General features: G+C 33.5%; 1 protein-coding gene across 2 annotated transcripts; it reads left to right on the forward strand.

Annotated features, from left to right (window-relative positions):
* Positions 1 to 9,157: 9,157 nt before the first annotated feature.
* Positions 9,158 to 11,240, forward strand: LOC134265261 (lens fiber membrane intrinsic protein-like). Of its 2 annotated transcripts, none has more exons than XM_062747507.1 (4): positions 9,158 to 9,210; positions 10,239 to 10,456; positions 10,701 to 10,841; positions 11,016 to 11,240. In XM_062747507.1, exons 2-4 carry the CDS (start codon positions 10,267 to 10,269, stop codon positions 11,213 to 11,215), a joined length of 531 nt encoding a protein of 176 aa, XP_062603491.1. In that variant the 5' UTR covers positions 9,158 to 9,210; positions 10,239 to 10,266; the 3' UTR covers positions 11,216 to 11,240. The 2 variants fall into 2 exon arrangements, with proteins under 2 accessions (XP_062603491.1, XP_062603490.1); XM_062747506.1 differs by lacking the exon at positions 9,158 to 9,210 and adding an exon at positions 10,091 to 10,128.
* Positions 11,241 to 22,524: the final 11,284 nt, after the last annotated feature.

Genomic DNA, 22,524 nt, shown 5'->3' on the forward strand with positions numbered 1-22,524 from the left:
AATCAACACACTATAAAACAGTAATATTCTATTAAGTTCATAATTATATCGATTGTTTTGTACCTTGCTTTAGAATGGTTTAAAGCAGTACGAGGATTTGGACTACTTGGGATTCTCCTCTCAGCCATTTCTGTGGTTTTTGCCCTCCTCAAGATTTGTTTGAAGGACCGCGTCTCCGTCTTGATCATGGCCGTCATCTTGTCTTTTATCAGCGGTAAATATTTGCAATCATCAACTATCTAAATTTAAAGTACTTCTTATATTTGAAAGTAAGAAAAGGCACAATATTTAATATATATTTTTAATATCAATAATCAACATTGCAAATATTAATTTACAATTATTAGTAATTGCAGTGCACATCATTAATGAGCTGACGGAGAAATTAATTTAATTTAAACACATAAGTCTGATTTCTGCAATCTACTATCAATTGGCCCCGTGGGGATCCGGGTTAGAATAGGTTCTCAGTACCCCTTGCTTGTCGTAAAAGGCGACTAAATGGGGCGGTCCTTCAGATGACACCGTATAAACCGAGGCCCCGTGTCACAGCAGGTGTGGCACGATAAAGATCCCTCCCTGCTCAAAGGCCGTAAGTGCCGAGCATAGGCCTAAATTTGCAGCCCTTCACCGGCAATGGTGACGTCTCCATATCAGTGAAATATTCTGGAGAGATTCTCAGACTGTCCCATATGCCTTACATTTATATTAAGTACGCTTGGACAAATTTCCGTGGAAAATTTGTGTCCGCGTACATAGCGTAAATTAATACCACGCGGAAAAAAGTACTTCTACAGTATAAGAGATAGAGACTTCATATTTAGTATGCATACTCCACTAATTAAGTTCTTTCAAATGACACCAAGATCAATGACCTTGTGACCTTGACTGTGACCCATATGCTATAAATAGCTTTTTCAAACTTTATTGCCACCAGGCGCACAGTGTTTGACAAACATATCTTGATTTTCATTATGATGATCAACATAATTTTCTATCTGTTCAAAGAATAGCAGAAGTAGCTATTTCTTATTGACCCTGTGGCTTGCTATTGTTTGTTATATTCCTCAGCACAGTTTGTTAATTGTTAGATTGATAGCTAGATCATTATTTCTATTAAATACCAATTCATATCCAACTTACATACGAAAAACGATATTGCCGCAATATTGCGGCAATAATGCCGGAAGATGTTGCCAGAAGATCAATATTTTGGTCATGATTTGCAGCAATATTGCCGCAACCCCTTTCTGGCAATATTGCCCAAAACTAATTAACATACGAAAAATGATATAGCCGCAATATTGCGGCAATAATGACGGAAGATGTTGCCAGAAGATCAATATTTAGGTCATGATTTGCAGCAATATTGCCACAACCCCTTTCTGGCAATATTGCCGCAAAACTAATTTACATACGAAAAACGATATAGCCGCAATATTGCGGCAATGTATTGCCAGAATGTTGCTGCAATATTGCGGCAATAAAGCCAGAAGATGTTGCCAGAAGGTCAATATTTTTGTAAGGGAGTTCAGGCCTGGGGTCCATAAAACTTGGACAAGCTCACTTTTGATCTCAGTCTCACTTTTCCACTATATGCCCGGGGGCCATAAGACTTAGACAAGCTCACTTTTGATCTTAGTCTCACTTTTCCTCTATATATTCTTTTGGGGAAAGGGAGACTGAGTTGAAAAGTGAGCTCGTCGGTTCTATAGCCCCCAGGCCAAGTAGAGGATAGAGTGGTTTGTTTGTTTTCTTTGTCTTAGTATTACAAAGTAAGCAGTAAACGTCTATTTTTATCAATAAGGGTTGAACATTTATATCATTTTGCCCCTATATGCATATGCACTCTTTTTAATTTCTTGAACCTTTTTGAAATTTGATTTTCTATAATTACAAAATTGTTTATTGTGCCGATAAACAACGTATTTTTGTCCCCCGTTTTGGCGAAAGCGAGGGGATATGTCATGAAATTTCATTCGTCTATCTGTCTCAAAAACTTAAACCTTGGTTAAATCTTTTGAATGAGAAGAGATAGGTCTTTCATATTACACCTGTATATTACCTATGCTTAGAATTTTTTAAATTCACTATGACATTTGACCCCGATAGCTTGACCTTAAAGTCTGACCTACCTTAAAAATTAAACATTACACTGAATTGGCCATAACTTTACAATGAAAAGAGATAGGGCTTTCAGATTAAAAATGTGTGTAGTCTGTGAAACGATCTTTCTAGATACACTATGTTTTTGTCTTTTTGACATTGTGAAATTGACCTTGAAGTATGACCTAATTTTCAAAAACTTTAACCTTGGTCTCGACGCTTGAATGAGATAAAATAGGGCTTTCATATTGGACATTTGTTTTACCTATGAAAAGACAATTTTCATCCCGTGACCTTGAACTCTGACCTACTTTAAAATAATTAAAGAATTAAAATTACCTATGATTTCGAATGAGAAGAGATAGTGCTTTCATTTTAAACATATGTATTATCTGTGACAAGCTCTGTTTTAATACATTATGAATTTTGACTTTATGACCTTGAAGCCTGACCTACTTTTCAAAAACTCTTACCTTGTCCATATCATTGGAATGAGAAGATAAAGGACTTTTATATTAATCATGTGTATAACTAGTGACAAGACCTTTCTAATCTTTGAATTTTCTTTATTTTGTTTTGTTAACTCCAATCATAATTATACCCGCACTTTCTAAAGAAAGTTCGGGTATATTGTTGTTACTCATGTCCGTCCGTCCGTCTGTCACATTTCTCTTCCCTGAACTCCTCCTACATTTTACACAGTAGCTTAATCATCTTTTGGGAGATGGTTGGTGGGGTCATGTAGATGTGCAGTAAGGTTTTGGAATTTTGATTTTGCCCCGGGGGGTCAAATGGGTCTAAAAATGACGTTTTTTATGCAAAAAGCCCCGTCTTCCCTGAACTCCTTCTACATTTTACTCAGCAGCCTAACCAGCTTTTGGGAGATGGTTGGTGGGGTCATGTAGATGTGCAGTAAGCTTTCAGAATTTTGATTTTGCCCCGGGGGGTCAAATGGGGGTCGAAAAATGACGTTTTTTAAGCAAAAAGCCCTGTCTTCCCTGAACTCCTCTTACATTTTACTTAGCAGCTTAATCATCTTTTGGGAGATGGTTGATCGTGTCATGTAGATGTGCAGTAAGGTTTTGGAATTTTGATTTTGCCCCGGGGGGTCAAATGGGGGTCGAAAAATGATGTTTTTTTATGCAAAAAGCCCCGTCTTACCTGAACTCCTCTTACATTTTACTCAGGAGCCTAATCATCTGTTGGGAGATGGTTGGTGGTGTCATGTAGATGTGCAGTAAGGTTTCGGAATTTTGATTTTGCCCTGGGGGGTCAAATGGGTGTCGAAAAATGACTTTTTTAATGCAAAAAGACCCTTCTTCCCTGAACTCCTCTTACATTTTACTCAGGAGCCTAATCATCTTTTGGGAGATAATTGGTGGGGTCATGTTAATGTGCAGTTAGGTTTCGGAATTTTGATTTTGCCCGGGGGGTCAAATGAGGGTCGAAAAATGACGTTTTTTATGGAAAAAGCCCAGTCTTCCCTAAACTCCTTTTTCCTTTTAAACAGTGGCCTTATCCTCTTTTGGGAGAGTTCACTCTTTTGAAATTTTGTTAAAACATCAAGGTCAAGGGGTAAAAAATCATAGCATGTTGGGAAACATCTTGTTATGGATAATGTTCACTTGAAATGTGAAAGTCGAATCTCTTCTCAATGAAAAGGAAATACAACATTAATGAAAACTAAGTTAAACTTCAAGGTCACAGAGTCAAAAAGTCATGATACATTTGGAAAGGTCTTATCACAGGTAATATGAATGCCCTTTCATTTATCTTTCAAAATGATCAATTTAAAGCAATTAATTTGTTTATGAAATTAGGTCAAACTTCAAGGTCATGGGTAATAAAAATCATAGTGTATTTAGAATGGTATTGTCCCATTTAATACTAATACACATGTTTAATATAAAAGTCCTGTCTCTTCTCAGTCAAATTATATGACCATGATGACCAAGGTTAAATTTATTGTGACAGATGGGCAGATTGACAAACAAATGAGATTTAACGTACCCTACCTTTAGCGAAAATGGGGGACAATAAATGTCCTTGCTGTTCTTGAGAAGAAGATTTATGTTGGAAAAAGTCCCCTGCATATTTAAATGTAAATTGGTTGAAATTGGCCCAGTGGTTCTTAATTTAAGAAGTTAATGTGAAAAGTTTGCAGACAAACAGATGGACAACAGAAATCAGTACATTTCAGAAAACAGTATGCTTATAAATAGTTAATCAAGGTGCTTTGGGTAGCAAAATAAAGCTAAACTGGTATATCTAATTCATCCGCAGAGCTAAGTATATTTTAATATGCACAACCTTTTGAACTCTTATTATAATTATTTTTTTAAATTTATATCACCATGTCTCATACAAGGGAGAACTAGAGATATGACCAGATGTATATCTGTTGAATATAAAATATGTACATGTATACTGTGTTTTTTTAGTAATTTGTTTGTTTGTCGTGACAGCAACTCTTATGGCAGCTTTTGGCAAAGGTTGAACATGTTGAAGTTTCTCAAATGTAAGTCAAACTCCAAGGTCAAGGTCAAAGGGTCAAAATTGTTGGTATGAAAGGGAAAGTCTTGTCACAAGGAATACACATGTGAAAAAAGAGAGAAATCCTAGAACTTCCTCACCTGTTCAAAAGTTATTGCCAAGATTAAAGTTAAATTGGGTTCAACTCTAAGGTCTAGGTCAAAAATATTTATACCTGTTGAAAGTTCACAATGATTACACATGTTAGAGCATGAAAGTCCTTGCACCACCTGTTCAAAACTTAGGCCAAGTTTAAGGTATTTTTCTTGTAAAAGTGGGTCAAACTCCAAGGTCAAGAGATCAAGAGGTCAAAATTGGTGGTACCCATTAAAAGGTTTTGCCAAAAGAAATTAACCTATGAAATATTGAAGCCATGTGTATAGCCCAATCCACTTAAAACTTATGGGCAAGGTTAAAGTTTCTGTGGACAGAAAAACATACATAAACATAGGAAACAAAATACTGGTATGTATATATAGTCAAATGAAAAAAATTTCTACTATTATGGGGTCATAAGACCAATTGTCATTTCAGGTACAGGGAGTCAGTGGCTACGGAGATCAGACCCCCCCTCCTGGAATTAGCAATTATTTAAATAAGACTATGTACTGTAGAGAATAAAAATGACTTTGGACATCCTCCCCCTTAGAAAACAGGGACTCCACCATCATTGTTTTTATTATTTTTTTTTATTTGCTTCTCAGGAAATCTTGGGCTGATTTTTTTGACTGAGGTGTGACACCCCCCCCCCCCAAATTTCTGAAAAAAAAATTCTGGATCTGCGCCTGTATATACTGAATGTCCGCAACGGGAGATAATTTGACAATGTGAAATTTGTCGACTGTGGCATGCGATGATCTTTGACCCTTTTTGAACTTAAACCTATCCATTTGCATTTATTTATTTTTATGCAATCTATACTAAATCTTGTACTTACCGAATGTCATAGGTCGTGACAACGAATTCATGAAATATAATCCATATAATCCAATTAAAACACAAATGATTTTAACTGACCACACTGCATCGTCAGCATACATGTGCTAAATAATCTCATTCGACAAACCTTTGCTGATTCCGTTGCCAGTATGAATCGGCCGAGGTGTGCCGAGAGGTGATATCTATAAATATGATAATGGGTGACGCAAACCCATTGTGAATGTAGAAAATAAGATGTTCACACGTCAAACTGTTTAGTACAAGAACAAATTTCAAACTATCATAATAAACTATGTTTTAATATAACTTTGCCATCTAGGTCTATTTTAAAAAAATGTGGGAGTGAGTGTGTGTGTGTGGGGGGGGGGGGAGAGAGAGAGAGAGAGAGAGAGAGAGAGATAGGCATTGACAAATTAATCGGGTTGTATTTTCAATGGGTTTTTTTCTCCGACCAAGTACTAAAATCAGTTTGCACATTTCGATAAATTCATCAAAAACGCTTTGTACTAAAATAATATTTTATGTCGTTGAGAAAGTAAATTTAAAAAGTTCCAAATTATGGGCAAAATATTTATCTGAATCTAATTAAGTAATTTACTTCAATCATTAATTAAATTCTGTTATTTCAGACTGGTAATGAATTAAGTATTCAAAATACATATATGAGGCTCATAGATCATATGGTCACTGAAAATTTTATGTTCAATTTGACGAATACATGTACGGTGATAATTATAGAATTATTTTGACTTCTTCCTTGGAAAGTCCAATATGAAGGAGTGTGTATTTAGAGGCAAACACCATAGTGCGGGTATTACTGTCTCATGACAGCATCTAGTTTTATTTATTGATATCCTGTGTTTTGATTGGACGAGAACAAATTCAAGAAAAAGTGTACACATCGATGAATTTTTCAATCAGAACTACTTTCTTGACTAGCTTCTAGGCTGTTGTAAAAACAATGAAAACATATAAACTTCTAGTGCGTTTTAGCTAAATTATGATTACAAGAAACTTGAAATGAAAAAAAGCAAAACAGATGAAAAACAGGACTGACAGACGGGAATATTATGTTTATGTCACTGTCGGATCACGAGTGTGAATTTTACATAATAAATGATCATGCTATCATCTTCTCGACGTTCCATATCAGCTCAGTTTGTATAGGTGTGATAGGGAAAAGAAACGTACCTCAGACTCTTGCCTTATCAGCATTAAATTCATATATTTACATCCTGATCCCATATTCTCCCTAAATTTTTGAACAAACCAGAGCAAATCGAAGACGTTGTCGGTCTGCAACTTTCGCTATGAGCGTTGTCGTTAATGTCAACATGGCCATGGCCATGAAGAATACGCGTATTTACGATATTTGTTGACTAAAACAACAATCAATGAGTTTTTATAAGTTTGTTTCTTGATTGTTTTCACAATTTAATTTGGATTTTATCGATATTCATTTTGTATACGTTTCTTTGCGGCATAAAGATATATTAAATATATATTCCTACGCCGTACAAAATAACGGATTGTATGGCGGCCTCAAAGAGAAATAATTTTAAAAATTCGTAACTTTCGCACTTTTATTCAGTTTGTGAGTAAAAAGGCAGAGTTTACACATCGATAAATTCTGAAAAAAGAACGTTTAATCCTATATCCTTGTCCTTGAAGTTTGACATACTTTTCAAAAATGATCATTTTTAGCTCTACTGGTCAGAGCTAGACCAGAAGAGCTTATGCGATAGTAATCGTCCGGCGTCCGTCCGTTTGTCTGTAAACAATTTTTCAAAATGCAACTCCTCCTACAGTTTTGGTCTAATTTCAATATAACTTGGCACACAAGTAGATTACACTAAGATACATAATTCTGTGTATCGTTTTTTTTTCATTTCGGTAAACGGTGTTGCTGTGTTTTTTTTAAAAATAGACAGACATTTCTGTGAAATTTCTTTCAAAATGCTACTCCTCCAACAGTTTTGGTCTGATTTCAATATAACTTGGCAAACAAGTAGACTACACTAAGATACATAATTCTCTTTATCGGTTTTTGATTTCGATGAACGTTGTTGTCGTGGTTACTAAAAATAGAAATTTCTGTAAAATTCTTTCAAAATGCTACTTCTCCTACATGTCTGATTTCAATATAACTTGGCACACAAGTAGACTACATTAAGAACACAAAGAGACTTTATCAAGGATCGTTATTTTCTTTATTGCCGTTGTAAAGTTTTAATTCCCAACTGCTTAATAAAAAACACACACACATAGTTTATAAAGATTAAAATAGCTTTTGTAAATAGATTTCATTTCATTTATCCATTTTTCTGGTAAATAAAAAGGCTAATCTTCAGCAAGATAAAAGTGTTCAATGCTTAAAATGTCGCTTATATGACATACTGTCGATAAATGATAAGAAAAATCGACGATTAAAAAGATTTTGACCAGAATAATTAATTTTAGGTATTCTTAGATTTTGGGGGGATATTCGGTTTTAAAAACCAAAGCACTTGCCGAAACCAAACATAGAGAAAAAAAACTTGAAACGGCCTTATCTTAAAGATCCATTTGTATATTTATTTAGATGTGTGTGCATTGAATTTGTGTATCAAATATATCTATAATACAAACATTTTTGCGACAGAGTAAAATTTCAAATCAGAGAAAACTCTGATCAAGGTTTTATATCTTTTATTTTTGCTACTTTATAAACTTGTGTCTCAAGTTATATTTCGGGAGAGCTTTTTAAAAAATCATTCCAATTATCATTCAAAAGCTTTTTTTAATCTGCATAACGTAAAATCTCTTCCCGTTCTAGCTATTTTCACAGAATTTTTAGCTCTACTGGTCAGAGACCAGAAGAGCTTATGCGATAGTAATGCGTCCGTCGTCCGTCCGTCTGTCTGTCTGTCTGAAAACAATTTTTCAAAATGCTACTCTTTCTACAGTTTTGGTCTGATTTCAATATAACTTGGCACACAAGTAGACTACACTAAGATACATAATTCTAGTTATCGGTTTTTGATTTCTTTGAACGGTGTTGCTGTGGTTACTAAAAATAGAAATTTCTTTGAAATTATTTCAAAATGCTACTCCTACTACAGTTTTGGTCTGATTTCAATACAACTTGGCACACAAGTAGACTACCCTAAGATACATAATTCTGTGTATCGGTTTTTGATTTCGATGAACGGTGTTGCCGTGGTTACTAAAAATAGAAATTTCTGTGAAATTCTTTCAAAATGCTACTCCAAATACATTTTTTGTCTGATTATGATATAATATGGCATGCAAGTACATGTAGACTACACTAAGAACATAAAGAGACTTAATCAAGGATCATTATTCTATTTATTGCTGTTGAAAAGTTTCAATTCCAAACTGCTTTTAAGTACTTTTCTCTTGCTTTGCTATAATTACAAACCAGTAGAGCTTCAGTCTCAACAGAGACTTCTGGGTTTTTTTTAAAAATAATCCAGCATAAAAGTACCGATGAATCGACCTTTACAATTTCCTGTTTGATTATAACAATTTCCTGTTTGATTATAACAATTTCCTGTTATATCTTAAACAGTTTTTTCTGCAATCACAAAGACTTTAGTTCAATAATTGTGTTTGTTAAAGACTAAAAGAAAGGTTAGTAATTTTCATTTTTGTTATATACATGTATGTACATGCAAAAAACATCATTCTAATGTATAAAAACACACAATATTTCTTTTTGTTTCACCTTTTTCAAAGGATGATACCACAGTGAAAAAAAAAAACTTCATAAAACTATTGCAAACGTTTTGATAAAATTCTACTGGTAAACTGACAATTCCAAGAGATTTATCTCTCTCTCACTTGTGCAATTTTATACATTTATATTCATGCTATATATGTTACTCTTAGTTCCTGGTTATGAATAAATATATCTGACTTCTTGTTATGTGTTATTTTAAATTTGTGTACGAATCACATTTTTAATAATAAAGAAATTAATTATATTACTCAAAACGGTTTTCTTTTATCACTAGTTTTTCAAAGTCGTAAAGTAGTTAAGTAGTCTAAAAATTATTCATTGACAATTTTCTCCAAGAGCTATTAAACGTTTATAAATCTTCAGATAGCGGAAAATTTTAATGTTGAATCTTGACTAGGAGAAAAAAAATCTCAATTTAAACATATATGCTTCTACTTGTAAATAACGAACTTCGAGATTTTCCCGTTATACATTAACTTATTTCAAACTAATCAAATGCTATGTTGAAAAATGTAGAAGTATAAAATTTGTTAAAAATTAAAAAAAAAAAGGGATTCAATTATATGTATTATTCTTGGTCAGACTTGAAAACAAGTACATATGTAAAGAGGGTCTAAGGAGGTGTAAGGGAATCGATTTGCATAAAATTGGAATTAATTATGTATCCTCTATTAAAAATGTTTGTTTTATTCCTGATTTACACAGAGCATCAAGTTTTCTCTGAATGTAGAATAAATTATCATCTTTCAGGAAATTCTAAATAGTCTGTACCATCGACAGAGAGGAATTGGTTTGCAGAACATATCTGAGTATTTTTGGTGTATTTTAATGTATGCGAAAATAGTAAGCAAAAAAAAAAAAAAAAAAAAAAAAAAAAAAAGAGATACATGCATTTATTTTTTTATTTTTTTTTTACCAGGTGACAGCGAAACCTAAACAATACAAAAATGAAGTTCCTCGTATTTGGCTGCCTATTCCTGTTCATGGCCATTATACTGGACGTGATAGGTTTGGCTACGTCATATTGGTTCTCTGCTGACAAAAATGGCGTAAAATTTTATGGAGGTCTCTGGAAAAGCTGTCTTGATATACCAGCCTCACAAGTACACGAATGCAAAAAGTACGACGATGTTCCAGGTACAGATCTAGATATACATTTTGTTGCTTAGCCAAATTTTTAGGAATATGTTCATGTTTTCATGTTTAAGGGTAATATTGAAACGTATACAATCAAACAAAGAATGTAACGAAAAAACGGTACTGTAACATGTTTTCATGATCACCAGTATTAAATACATGTGTACGCTACACAACAGAAAACCTCTATCGAATGAATAAACTAGAAAGGATCATTTTATTTTTGAAAATTGACTTGTTGTAGATTGGCTGAAAGCAGTACGAGGATTTGGTCTCATTGGGGTACTCATCTCAGCCATTGCTCTTATTTCTGCCTCATTGAAGATTTGTTTGAAGAACAGAATCTCCTTGTTGATCATCGCAATAATCTTGTCTTTCATGAGCGGTATGTATATCAAAGACAAGATGCGCAGGTGTTTTATTTTTGTCTCATTCTCAAGCGACAAATCATGATCTAAATTTGCATAGAATTCTAAAGATAAAGAAATATCACTGGTTAACTTAAGAGAAGTTTAAAAAGATTTTAAAGAAAGTGATGTTATTTTTTTTTCTGTTGCAGCATTATGCACTGTTGTGTCTATATCAGTTTTTGCCAGGAAATATCCTAACTTGGTAGGTGAAGGCATACGAAAAGATTTCAACTTCAACTTCAACTTTTCCTTTGTTTTCTGTGCACTTTCCATCGTTCTATCGGCTTTTGCTGGGATAAGTATGATTTTTCAAATAGCAAAAAGGTCGTCTTACAGGACCATTGACTGAGAAAAAAAATACTACTTAAAGAATGAAGAATCTGTCTTTCAGGATATCAGAGACACTCAGAATTATATAATGGAAATGAGGCAATGACTATTATTATTAAAATCACGCGCGTAACTTTATTTGCTTATAATAGTTAGATATTAATTTATTCTCCATACACTTAATGTTGAGGTTTTGAAGATACCCCGGTATTGAATTGGTCAATTCAATTTTTTTAAGTAAAATTTTTATATGTAAACTAATTAGAAGTCGTGATACTTATCCATGTGAAATGTGTGTACGTGAAATAAATAATGTAACACGAATATGTCTAAACATAGAGAAAAAGTTATGATGAATCAGTGTCTAAAGCCCAATTAATCTTCCTGAAGTTATGGTATTAACAAGAAACAAAAATAATTTTGAGGGGAGGTGGTATATTTATAATTAGAACATGTAAATATTCATTGTAATGAAAACGGAGTTCAGGATAATTCTGTACAGGAGCATATAACTTGAAAATACAATCTCCATGACTTCATCTGCGCTCCTAAGGGAATATTTAATCACTCCCCCTCCTTCATTCATAAAAATGATTTTAATAACCTACTTTGATAGGATATAAATGAGAATTTGCTGGTGTTTGTCATTTTTTTCGACATTCTCAACATTGTTCAACGTGAAGATATCTTCTTTTCAACTGTCAACTTCCATTACTTACGAAGCAATAAACATGTACCTTTGTCATCTGCATATGGAGTACCAGCTATATATCTTTCAGTTGTTTCGATACGGAAGAGCATGTTCTATTTACGAACAATTTCTAACTATAATCGAGACAATCACCTTGTTAGTAAATACAATTCATCATTAAGTCAAATAGTGACTGACTATTTTCATAAGGATTAATATATTGTTAGACCATTATTTACCTAATTAATTGCCAACATATTTTTCCGTTCTCCCCAAAACATAAGGGGCGCATGGCGGGTGTGAAAGTTCGGCAGAGGATGTTCACTCCTCCATGGTACCTGATCTCACCTCTGAATTTTTTTTAGAGAGTCCTAGTTTGTTCTGCTCCAATTTTGTATTGTTTGATGGACTTTTGAGTTTGAACACTGTTCGTTATTTTCATATAGATCATTTAACAAATATTTGTAATAATATAATTTATTGTTCCTACTTACATGTAATGGATTAATTTCAACCTTTTAAGCTTTTTCCTTGTTACCCATTTTATACATGTTGAAGTGACAGTTAAATACTTGTTATATGGTTAATTTTGTACTAATAAACAAAGACGAAACAATCATTTAAAAGTCTTTATTTTGATTCTTTTAACATAGCAGAGTTTTATTTTAACGAGGAATAAATTAAGACATCTAAGTCTACACCCTATTTGAATCTATGATCATATGTTCTTTTTTTGTATTTGACATATACTGTAAATGAAGCACATAGTAATATCGACAAATTCCCTATAAAGATGCATAGAAAGATATTTGAAGTCAATATTTTCTCAAATTCTGTATGATATTACGATTTGTAATTGCAATAATAAAAAATCTTATATCATTTTGAAGTTATTGACGGGTTTGATTGACAGGTCTTTGCATTTTTACAAATTTCAATTCTATTCTTAATACTTAAGAAAAGTGGTAATTTTGTTGTATATTAATGAAAAATATTAAATCTATAACCAAAAAATTCAGATTAGAAATATTCGAAAGTAAAACGTGCGCACATTATATTGCGAGTCCGTGTTCAGTGGTTTGTGCAGATTTTAACAATTGAACACACCTGGTGATTCTTAAATATTAACTCGTGCCCTGTTTACAAATTTTTTTATGTTTCACGGATGTATTCAATTTGTTAATCTCTGTACAGAACACTAGGCACGGACTAATTAAGCTAGTCAGGGTGTTTTACCTTTTTCCTCTGAATTTTCTGTATTATAGTTTTATATATGAAATAAGAATTTTATTATATTTTCATATTAACAGTAACTTATGGGTTTATATGAAGCCCATATTTTTCACACTGAATTATTTTTCCGTTTATTAAATGGATATCAATAATACTATTTTGTCAATATAAGTAGAAAAAAATTGTTTTGTCCTACTACATGTACTAATGTTTGCGTGTTTTTTGTTGGAGTTTATGTTGTAAATACATAAATTAGATGTTAATTGCCCCAAAACCTTTCAATTTCTTTAAATTCGAAGTAATTTTGAAGTTCTTAGTTGGTTCAAAGATACGTCCAAATTTCAAAATGTCGATAAAATGCCTTTTTACAAGTCTTCTCCACCAGAGGCTGTGGCACTATAATTGTACTTTCCTCTCTGCTTCAAGCAGCTGACTCGAGGGACTTAAAGCATCGGGCAAGGAAGACTTGGAGATGTAGTTTAATCCATAAAAAACTTGTGTAATTTTCACGTCACAAATTAGATTTCATGCATCTCAAGATAGTGCACGACTCTATTATTAGTTTCAATAGCAAGTTTAAATAAGAATGGTTTAATATCGTAATAAATGCGTTTAGTAGTATAAGATGTAACATTTGGCGACTTCTTTATACGACTTGTTTCTGCTTGATGACTTGTTTTTCTCCGAAAAGTATGTATAATAGTAAGAAAAAACCATAAAAAACTTTGACGACTTGTTTTTCTCCGAAAAGTGCTTGACGCCATGTTTTTCACCGAAAAGTGTTATACGCCTGGTTTGTCACTGAAAAGCGCTTGACACCTTTTTATGTACCTGACATTTGATGTGGGGAAGGGTTTTTAACACCCAGGTTTTCATGTACCTGAATGCCCCCAACACATGGAAACATGACATTTGGTCTGGAGAAGGGTTTAACACCCAGTTTTTTTCCTAATGGTTTAATTTTAAATGCTGTTTTAAGGAACAAAAAAAAATTTCGATCCCCATTGTATTATAAAAGATCTGATTCTTAAATAAACAATAAAAATGCAATGCTTAAAAAAAGGAATATTCAATTAGCTGAACAAAAAACAACAAGAAATATGGGTTTATAGTGAAAAGCGTTTCAAGTAGTAAAACAATTAAAATGTAAGTATTCATGTGTGCCGGACCTCATTATGAAAAACTGGGTGAAAAACTATCGGAGGGTTTAACAGATAAGGAAAAGGACTACCTGACAAACTTTGAATTCCAAGAGAGTCAATTCTATGGTTTACCTAAAGTGCACAAGTCTAAAATTATTAAGGATGCCATAAAAGAGCAAAATAGTATATGCATTACATGTGCTGATCCCGCTGATTTAAGCTTCAGACCAATTGTAGGAGGACCGAACTCTTCAACACAAAGACTGAGTCATTTATTGGATATACTTTTAAAACCATATTGTCGAAAAGTACCCAGCTTTGTGAGAGACGATCTGGATTTTATAAATCATTTACCTACTCATGTCACCTCTAACACCAAACTTGTCACACTGGATGTTGTAAGTTTGTATACGAATATTCCTACAGAATTGGGATTGCTAGCTGTCAAATTCTGGACTGAAAATTATCCCGATGTTCTAAACAACAGGTTTAAACGGGACTTCATCCTAGAGGCTTTAAAATTAGTTCTAGATAACCATACGTTTGAGTTCTCAGACCATCATTACCTCCAAATTAAGGGAACAGCAATGGGGACAAAAGTTGCACCTACCTATGCAACATTAACCCTTGGTTATCTAGAACATAAATTACATGATCAATTGTGTACCTTATGGGGGATAGAATCTGCAAACAAAATACGGTCTAAATGGAAAAGATTTTTAGACGATTGTTTTATCTTATGGGAGGAGGATGTCGATAAACTAACGGAGTTTTATGATGTACTTAACCAAATGAATTCGGATATCAAATTCACGATGGAAACAGATGATTTGCAAATGCCATTCCTCGATGTTCTTGTAACAAAGGATGATACCAGCTTAAATACGGATATTTACTATAAACCAACCGACACACACCAATATCTGCATTTTGGATCGAGCCATCCCCATCACACTAAAACAGCTATACCATATAACCTCGCAAGAAGGATATGCACCATTGTGAGTAATACCAATATCAGGGATATTCGACTGGAGGAATTAAAATTGTATTTATTAAACCAAAAATATCCAGAACAACTTGTAGATAATGGTATAAAGAAAGCCAAGGAGTGCGATAGAAGTCAGTTACTCTTAAACATACGACGTGCGAATGACGTTGAATTAATTCCATTTGTACACACACATAACCCGAGAAATCAAAACGTGAGTTCTATTATTTATGAATTGAACAACGTACTTAGAGAGGACGAACAAACGAAAAACGTATACAAGAATTGTCGTTTTATCAACAGTAAACGCCAACCCAAAAACCTAAAGAGAATACTTTGTTCTTTCAAATTCAACGACCATACTTATACAGTCTCTAAGTGTAAGAACCCTCGATGCGGTACATGTGAATACATTACAGAAGGGACCAGCTATAATTTCAATGGGCGTGAATTTAGAGTTAAAGAAGACATGTCATGCGATACTAAAAATGTCATTTATGTCATCACCTGTCCTGGATGCAAGGAATATTATATTGGTGAAACCGGCAACACTCTCAGTGCCCGTGTACGTGTACATAAACAACACATTAGTACACCCGAATACAGACAAATTCAATTAAGTTCGCACCTGGAGGCGTGTGGTAAAAAACAATTCAAAATTTTCCCTTTCTATAAACTCAGTTGTGCCACTGATATCCAGAGACGGGAAAAAGAAAAACATTTTATTAGTATTTTTCAGCCAAAACTTAATAGTGTTTTATAAATTACTTGTGATTTTCCCGTACTTTTGTCATATTGTATCTATGACGTCATAATAGATATTTAACGTTCTGCTTAACATGACGTCATAATATCTGTTACTATGATACTATTGTAAGCTTCTGAAGATTGAAAATGAAAGCGCTAAAGCTTAACTGAGGATTTTTGTGTTTTCTTTTTACTTTTTTTAAATATTGTTATCCGATTACTGAGACATTATTTAAATTTTGGATATACCTAACCAGTGATCGAGATGGAATCACAAAATTCTACATATGAAGAACGAAAGGATCTTGACAGAGACATTTTGTTAGCGGAACTTTTAAAGAAAACGGATGTAACAAATCAACTACTTCAAGATTTAATTGCGGTTTGTAGTAAATTTCTACCCACGCATCAACTCAATTCAAATTTTGATTTGAATCACTTTGTGGATGCAGAGGAAACAAATTTGAAAACTGTGCCAACGCCAAATTTTGATGTAAGCTCATATCAGTCTCCAACTCAGTTGATACAGAGGGAAGTTAATGAACTTGCTTTGCAAAAAGAAGCAACCAGAATTAAACAAAGGATCAAAGTAAGTTGGATGCAAACTCTCAACTCCAGGAAACAAACCTACTTTAAACAAATAAGTAATGCCAACCGCGCAGAATATTACGAAAAATGGGTAAACCTGGAAAATCCCGTAATCCCTAGGAAATTCAGAATCAAGGCAATTCGGGGAGAACCAGTAGAACAAACAAATGTTAGAATTGAGACAGCTAAGAACCGTGTGATAGGGGAAATACAGCTACTCAGAATGAGGGCAGAAAACAACCATAAAAAAGTTATTTCCATTGACCTAGAAATGGAACGCATACTGAAAACTAAAGCATACGGCAGAATATTAGAAATACTTCAAGATATGTGGAAATCTGAATGCCTAAAGGAGGAGCAAATCTCATACAACAGATGGAGATATACAGAAACCTGGCTTTTGGATTATGAAAAGAATTACGGTAAGGAACTTACTAAACCCCCAAACACAAGACTACAGCAATTGTCCAATAGACAAGTTTCTAGGAAAAGTTACGCGTCCGCCGTTAGAAACAACTCAACAAATAATTCTACAGAAACTGTGGATCTTCCTATGGAAAATGCAACAAAAGCAATGAATACATTTTCGGGGAAACGAAAATATAAAAGGATGAATCAACACGAGAACTCTAAACACATGAGTTACAGTGTTCGTTCAGCCATTTCACAAAACCGACCATTTCCTAAGCAGCACAGAGACATACAGAATCGGGACAATAACGGTAAACATAAAAACCACCGAGGAAATGGTACAAATAAACAACCACCAAACTTTTACAGAAACGAAAAAACAACATACATCGGAAGAGGGGTACACAAGTATTTTTTAGGAGGAGGCAAAATGAACCAAGGTCAAAGATACAGAAATCAAATGCCACAATTATAAGCAACAGCAATGCCGGGAACACGTCCAAGAATGTAATTAAGATGGAACCAAAAATATCTAATCTTTCCCATAGACAACTAACGGATTCCGAAATCAAGTTACTGTCTAAGGGTCTAAAATACACCCCTACGCCTCAAGTAAATAATCAAGAGCTTAAAACGGATATAAAAGCTTATACTCGGCGACACAGGCTACGTGAATATTTTCATGAAAGTGATACCAGTGAATCTGACTCCGAGTCTACAGACGCAGAAGAAACAGACCTTGTAAGAAACAAATCCAAGTTTAACCCAAAACGAGGAATAAATAAAACTTTGGATGCTGTTTGCGACACATTAGAAAATATTCATTTCCCAAATAAACCCAGGACTATTAAACCAAACCTTTCTAAGGAAGAAGAAAAGGCTCTTAAAAATCTCAACGATGACCCTACCATCATAATCAAAGAGGCCGATAAAGGAGGCGGAGTCGTCCTAATGAATAAGGATTTTTACAAAAGTAAAATTTTACAAATGTTGCAAGACAATAATTTTTATGAAAAATTGCGCAACTGTCATGAGAAGAAAACAATTACAAAAATAAAAAACTTAGTATATGGACCACTATCGGAGGGTTTAACAGATAAGGAAAAGGACTAACTGACAAACTTTGAATTCCAAGAGAGTCAATTCTATGGTTTACCTAAAGTGCACAAGTCTAAAATTATTAAGGATGCCATAAAAGAGCAAAATAGTATATGCATTACATGTGCTGATCCCGCTGATTTAAGCTTCAGACCAATTGTAGGAGGACCGAACTCTTCAACACAAAGACTGAGTCATTTATTGGATATACTTTTAAAACCATATTGTCAAAAAGTACCCAGCTTTGTGAGAGACGATCTGGATTTTATAAATCATTTACCTACTCATGTCACCTCTAACACCAAACTTGTCACACTGGATGTTGTAAGTTTGTATACGAATATTCCTACAGAATTGGGATTGCTAGCTGTCAAATTCTGGACTGAAAATTATCCCGATGTTCTAAACAACAGGTTTCAACGGGACTTCATCCTAGAGGCTTTAAAATTAGTTCTAGATAACAATACGTTTGAGTTCTCAGACCATCATTACCTCCAAATTAAGGGAACAGCAATGGGGACAAAAGTTGCACCTACCTATGCAACATTAACCCTTGGTTATCTAGAACATAAATTACATGATCAATTGTGTACCTTATGGGGGATAGAATCTGCAAACAAAATACGGTCTAAATGGAAAAGATTTTTAGACGATTGTTTTATCTTATGGGAGGAGGATGTCGATAAACTAACGGAGTTTTATGATGTACTTAACCAAATGAATTCGGATATCAAATTCACGATGGAAACAGATGATTTGCAAATGCCATTCCTCGATGTTCTTGTAACAAAGGATAATACCAGCTTAAATACGGATATTTACTATAAACCAACCGACACACACCAATATCTGCATTTTGGATCGAGCCATCCCCATCACACTAAAACAGCTATACCATATAACCTCGCAAGAAGGATATGCACCATTGTGAGTAATACCAATATCAGGGATATTCGACTGGAGGAATTAAAATTGTATTTATTAAACCAAAAATATCCAGAACAACTTGTAGATAATGGTATAAAGAAAGCCAAGGAGTGCGATAGAAGTCAGTTACTCTTAAACATACGACGTGCGAATGACGTTGAATTAATTCCATTTGTACACACACATAACCCGAGAAATCAAAACGTGAGTTCTATTATTTATGAATTGAACAACGTACTTAGAGAGGACGAACAAACGAAAAACGTATACAAGAATTGTCGTTTTATCAACAGTAAACGCCAACCCAAAAACCTAAAGAGAATACTTTGTTCTTCCAAATTCAACGACCATACTTATACAGTCTCTAAGTGTAAGAACCCTCGATGCGGTACATGTGAATACATTACAGAGGGGACCAGCTATAATTTCAATGGGCGTGAATTTAGAGTTAAAGAAAACATGTCATGCGATACTAAAAATGTCATTTATGTCATCACCTGTCCTGGATGCAAGGAATATTATATTGGTGAAACCGGCAACACTCTCCGTGCCCGTGTACGTGTACATAAACAACACATTAGTACACTCGAATACAGACAAATTCAATTAAGTTCGCACCTGGAGGCGTGTGGTAAAAAACAATTCAAAATTTTCCCTTTCTATAAACTCAATTGTGCCACTGATATCCAGAGACGGGAAAAAGAAAAACATTTTATTAGTATTTTTCAGCCAAAACTTAATAGTGTTTTATAAATTACTTGTGATTTTCCCGTACTTTTGTCATATTGTATCTATGACGTCATAATAGATATTTAACGTTCCGCTTAACATGACGTCATAATCACTGTTACTATGATACTATTGTAAGCTTCTGAAGATTGAAAATGAAAGCGCTAAAGCTTAACTGAGGATTTTTGTGTTTTCTTTTTACTTTTTTTAATATTGTTATCCGATTACTGAGACATTATTTAAATTTTGGATATATATATATATATATATATATATATATATATATATATATATATATATATATATATATATATATATATATATATATGTACATATAAATTGAAACAGAAAAAAATCCACAGTGCTCGGTAGTTTACAGGTAAATCTTTTTAAAAAGAGAAACACAAAAACCTTTAGTTTAGCTTAAGCGCTTTCATTTCAAATCTTCAGAAGCTTTATAATACGTATTATAAAGCTTCTGAAGATTTGAAATGAAAGCGCTTAAGCTAAACTAAAGGTTTTCGTGTTTCTTTTTTAAAAAGATTTATATATATATATATATATATATATATATATATATATATATATATATATATATATATATATATATATATATATATATATATATATACATGTTTATCTTTTATGGTTTTTATTTTTGGGAATAGGCATTATGTGGTTTATTTAATCATATGATCATTGAGTGTTAAAAAAGCTCATAATGTCTAATTTTTGGTCAAAAGGCCCTTTTTAAAAATAAAATTGTAGTTTAAGTATGACCTGATATACATTGAAATTTTTTGCTGGGATAGGGTAGTCAACGTAGACTAGTAAATCTAAACCCTTTGATATGATTCATGCTTAAATCTATTCAACTCGACATTAAGATATATCGACGACGTATTGTCAATTAACAATGGTAATTTCCATTCCTACGACGATACAATATATCCTTGTGAGCTTGAGCTAAAGGATACCACAGAGTCTGACACATCTGTTTCATACTTGGATATTTTACTTGAAAAAGACGTTAATGGTAATCTTACAACCAAGCTATATGATAAACGTGATGACTTTAACTTTTTAGCGTCAACATCCCTTACATGTACTTATGCAGCAATATACCTTCATCACCGGCATACGGAGTGTATATATCCCAGTTGATTCGATACGCAAGAGCGTGCTCTACGTATGAACAATTCCTAAAACGACGTAAATTATTGACAAGCAAGTTGATGAAACGAGAATATCAGCAGTCTCGTTTAAAGTCATCATTTCGTAAATCCTATGGTCGATACAATGACCTTGTCAGCAAAACAATTTAACATTGAGTCAAATGCTGACTGACGTTTTTCATACTAATTGTTAGTACATTATTTATACACTGTATTGACCAGGGATTTTTCCGTTATTTGCCTATCATGATAAGGAGCACACGGCGGGTGTGACCTGTCAGTAGGGAATGTTTACTCCTCCATAGCACCTGATCCCACCTCTAAACTTTTGGAGGTCCGTGTTTGCTATGCTTCAATTTTGTATTGTTTTATGAACTTTGAGATTGAATACTGTTCGTTATCTCCGTATCCTTCTTAATATTCTAGATTGGATGAAGGCTGTTCAATCATTTGCAGTTCTTGGCTTTGTGTCACTTTCATTCTGTATATTTGTGTCTATTGTACCCCAATGTAAACAAGATACCTGGAAGTGCAACGTGTTGATTGTAGGGGTTGCGATTTTCGGAGGTATGTTAATTTAGTCTTTAAAAATCAAACCATTGTATTCAACTGAAAGTATTAAAAATTTTCTAACGATAATTATATTGTATTACAAAAAAAAAATTATAAAGTTAACAAACAAATCCAAAAATGAAACTATTCCTAAATTATGACTTGCAATTTTGGTCAATTGCAGATCTTTACACAGATTTCTGCAGTTATTTTACAATAGAAAAAAATGGTTTTTTTTTCTTATTCTTGCACTTATTACTTTTTTTTTTTATTTTTCAGTGATCTCCCTCCTCTTGCGTATTGCAATATTTTCAAGTAAAAAGGATGAGTTAATTAAAGGGTCACCACCTCAAAGCTTCACCTCTAGCTTTGCACTATGTATTATCGCAATGATTCTAGCAATTATTGCAGTAGTTTGTTTTTTTCTTCAGATAAAAGAAAATTAAGATGTTAATTTTATCAATTTTACGACTTGTTTGAGGGAAGACTGGCGCACTGTGGGTCAAATAATTACATTTGTAAATACTTGTCTGGTAATAAGACATCGTTTATTATGAGATCTGGATCAGATGCGAAATGGACTTAGTACTCTGTCTCAAATATTCTGACACATTATCACATATGTGTGTTGTTACATTACTGTGGTTAGGAGACTATTGTTTTGTAATCATTTACGCACCATTTTGTTTCCAATAAAGTTTGATGTTGTATTTTACCGCATTATCATATATTTGTGTTGTTACAATATTGTGGATGGGAGACGACTATGGGCAGCGGAAAGGGCAAAAATTACCATAATGAGAAAACAAACAATTGTTTTAATTTCAATAACCATAAAAACTTTACATACAATGCATAATCAACAGACGTTTTCGAAGAACAAATATACATTAAAGCAAAACCAACGACCACGTACGTAACAAACTTATATGAATGCAAAATCAACAATCATCTTTACAGTACAAACGTACATAAAAACACGACAAGCGAAATAAAAATTTAACAAACGTGCACGCGGTAAATCTAGTCTCACCGGCTCCCGAA

This window comes from Saccostrea cucullata, unplaced genomic scaffold, assembly GCF_032062105.1.
Source record: "Saccostrea cucullata isolate Sc308-1 unplaced genomic scaffold, CSIRO_AGI_Scuc_v1 ctg1200, whole genome shotgun sequence".
Lineage (NCBI taxonomy): Eukaryota > Metazoa > Mollusca > Bivalvia > Ostreida > Ostreidae > Saccostrea > Saccostrea cuccullata.

Coding starts and splice junctions, on each gene's coding strand:
- LOC134265261 (XM_062747507.1), top strand. CDS start 10,267: ATGAAGTTCCTCGTATTTGGCTGCCTATTCCTGTTCATGGCCATTATA. Junction 10,457..10,700: donor AAAGTACGACGATGTTCCAG/GTACAGATCTAG, acceptor GACTTGTTGTAG/ATTGGCTGAAAGCAGTACGA. Junction 10,842..11,015: donor AATCTTGTCTTTCATGAGCG/GTATGTATATCA, acceptor TTTCTGTTGCAG/CATTATGCACTGTTGTGTCT.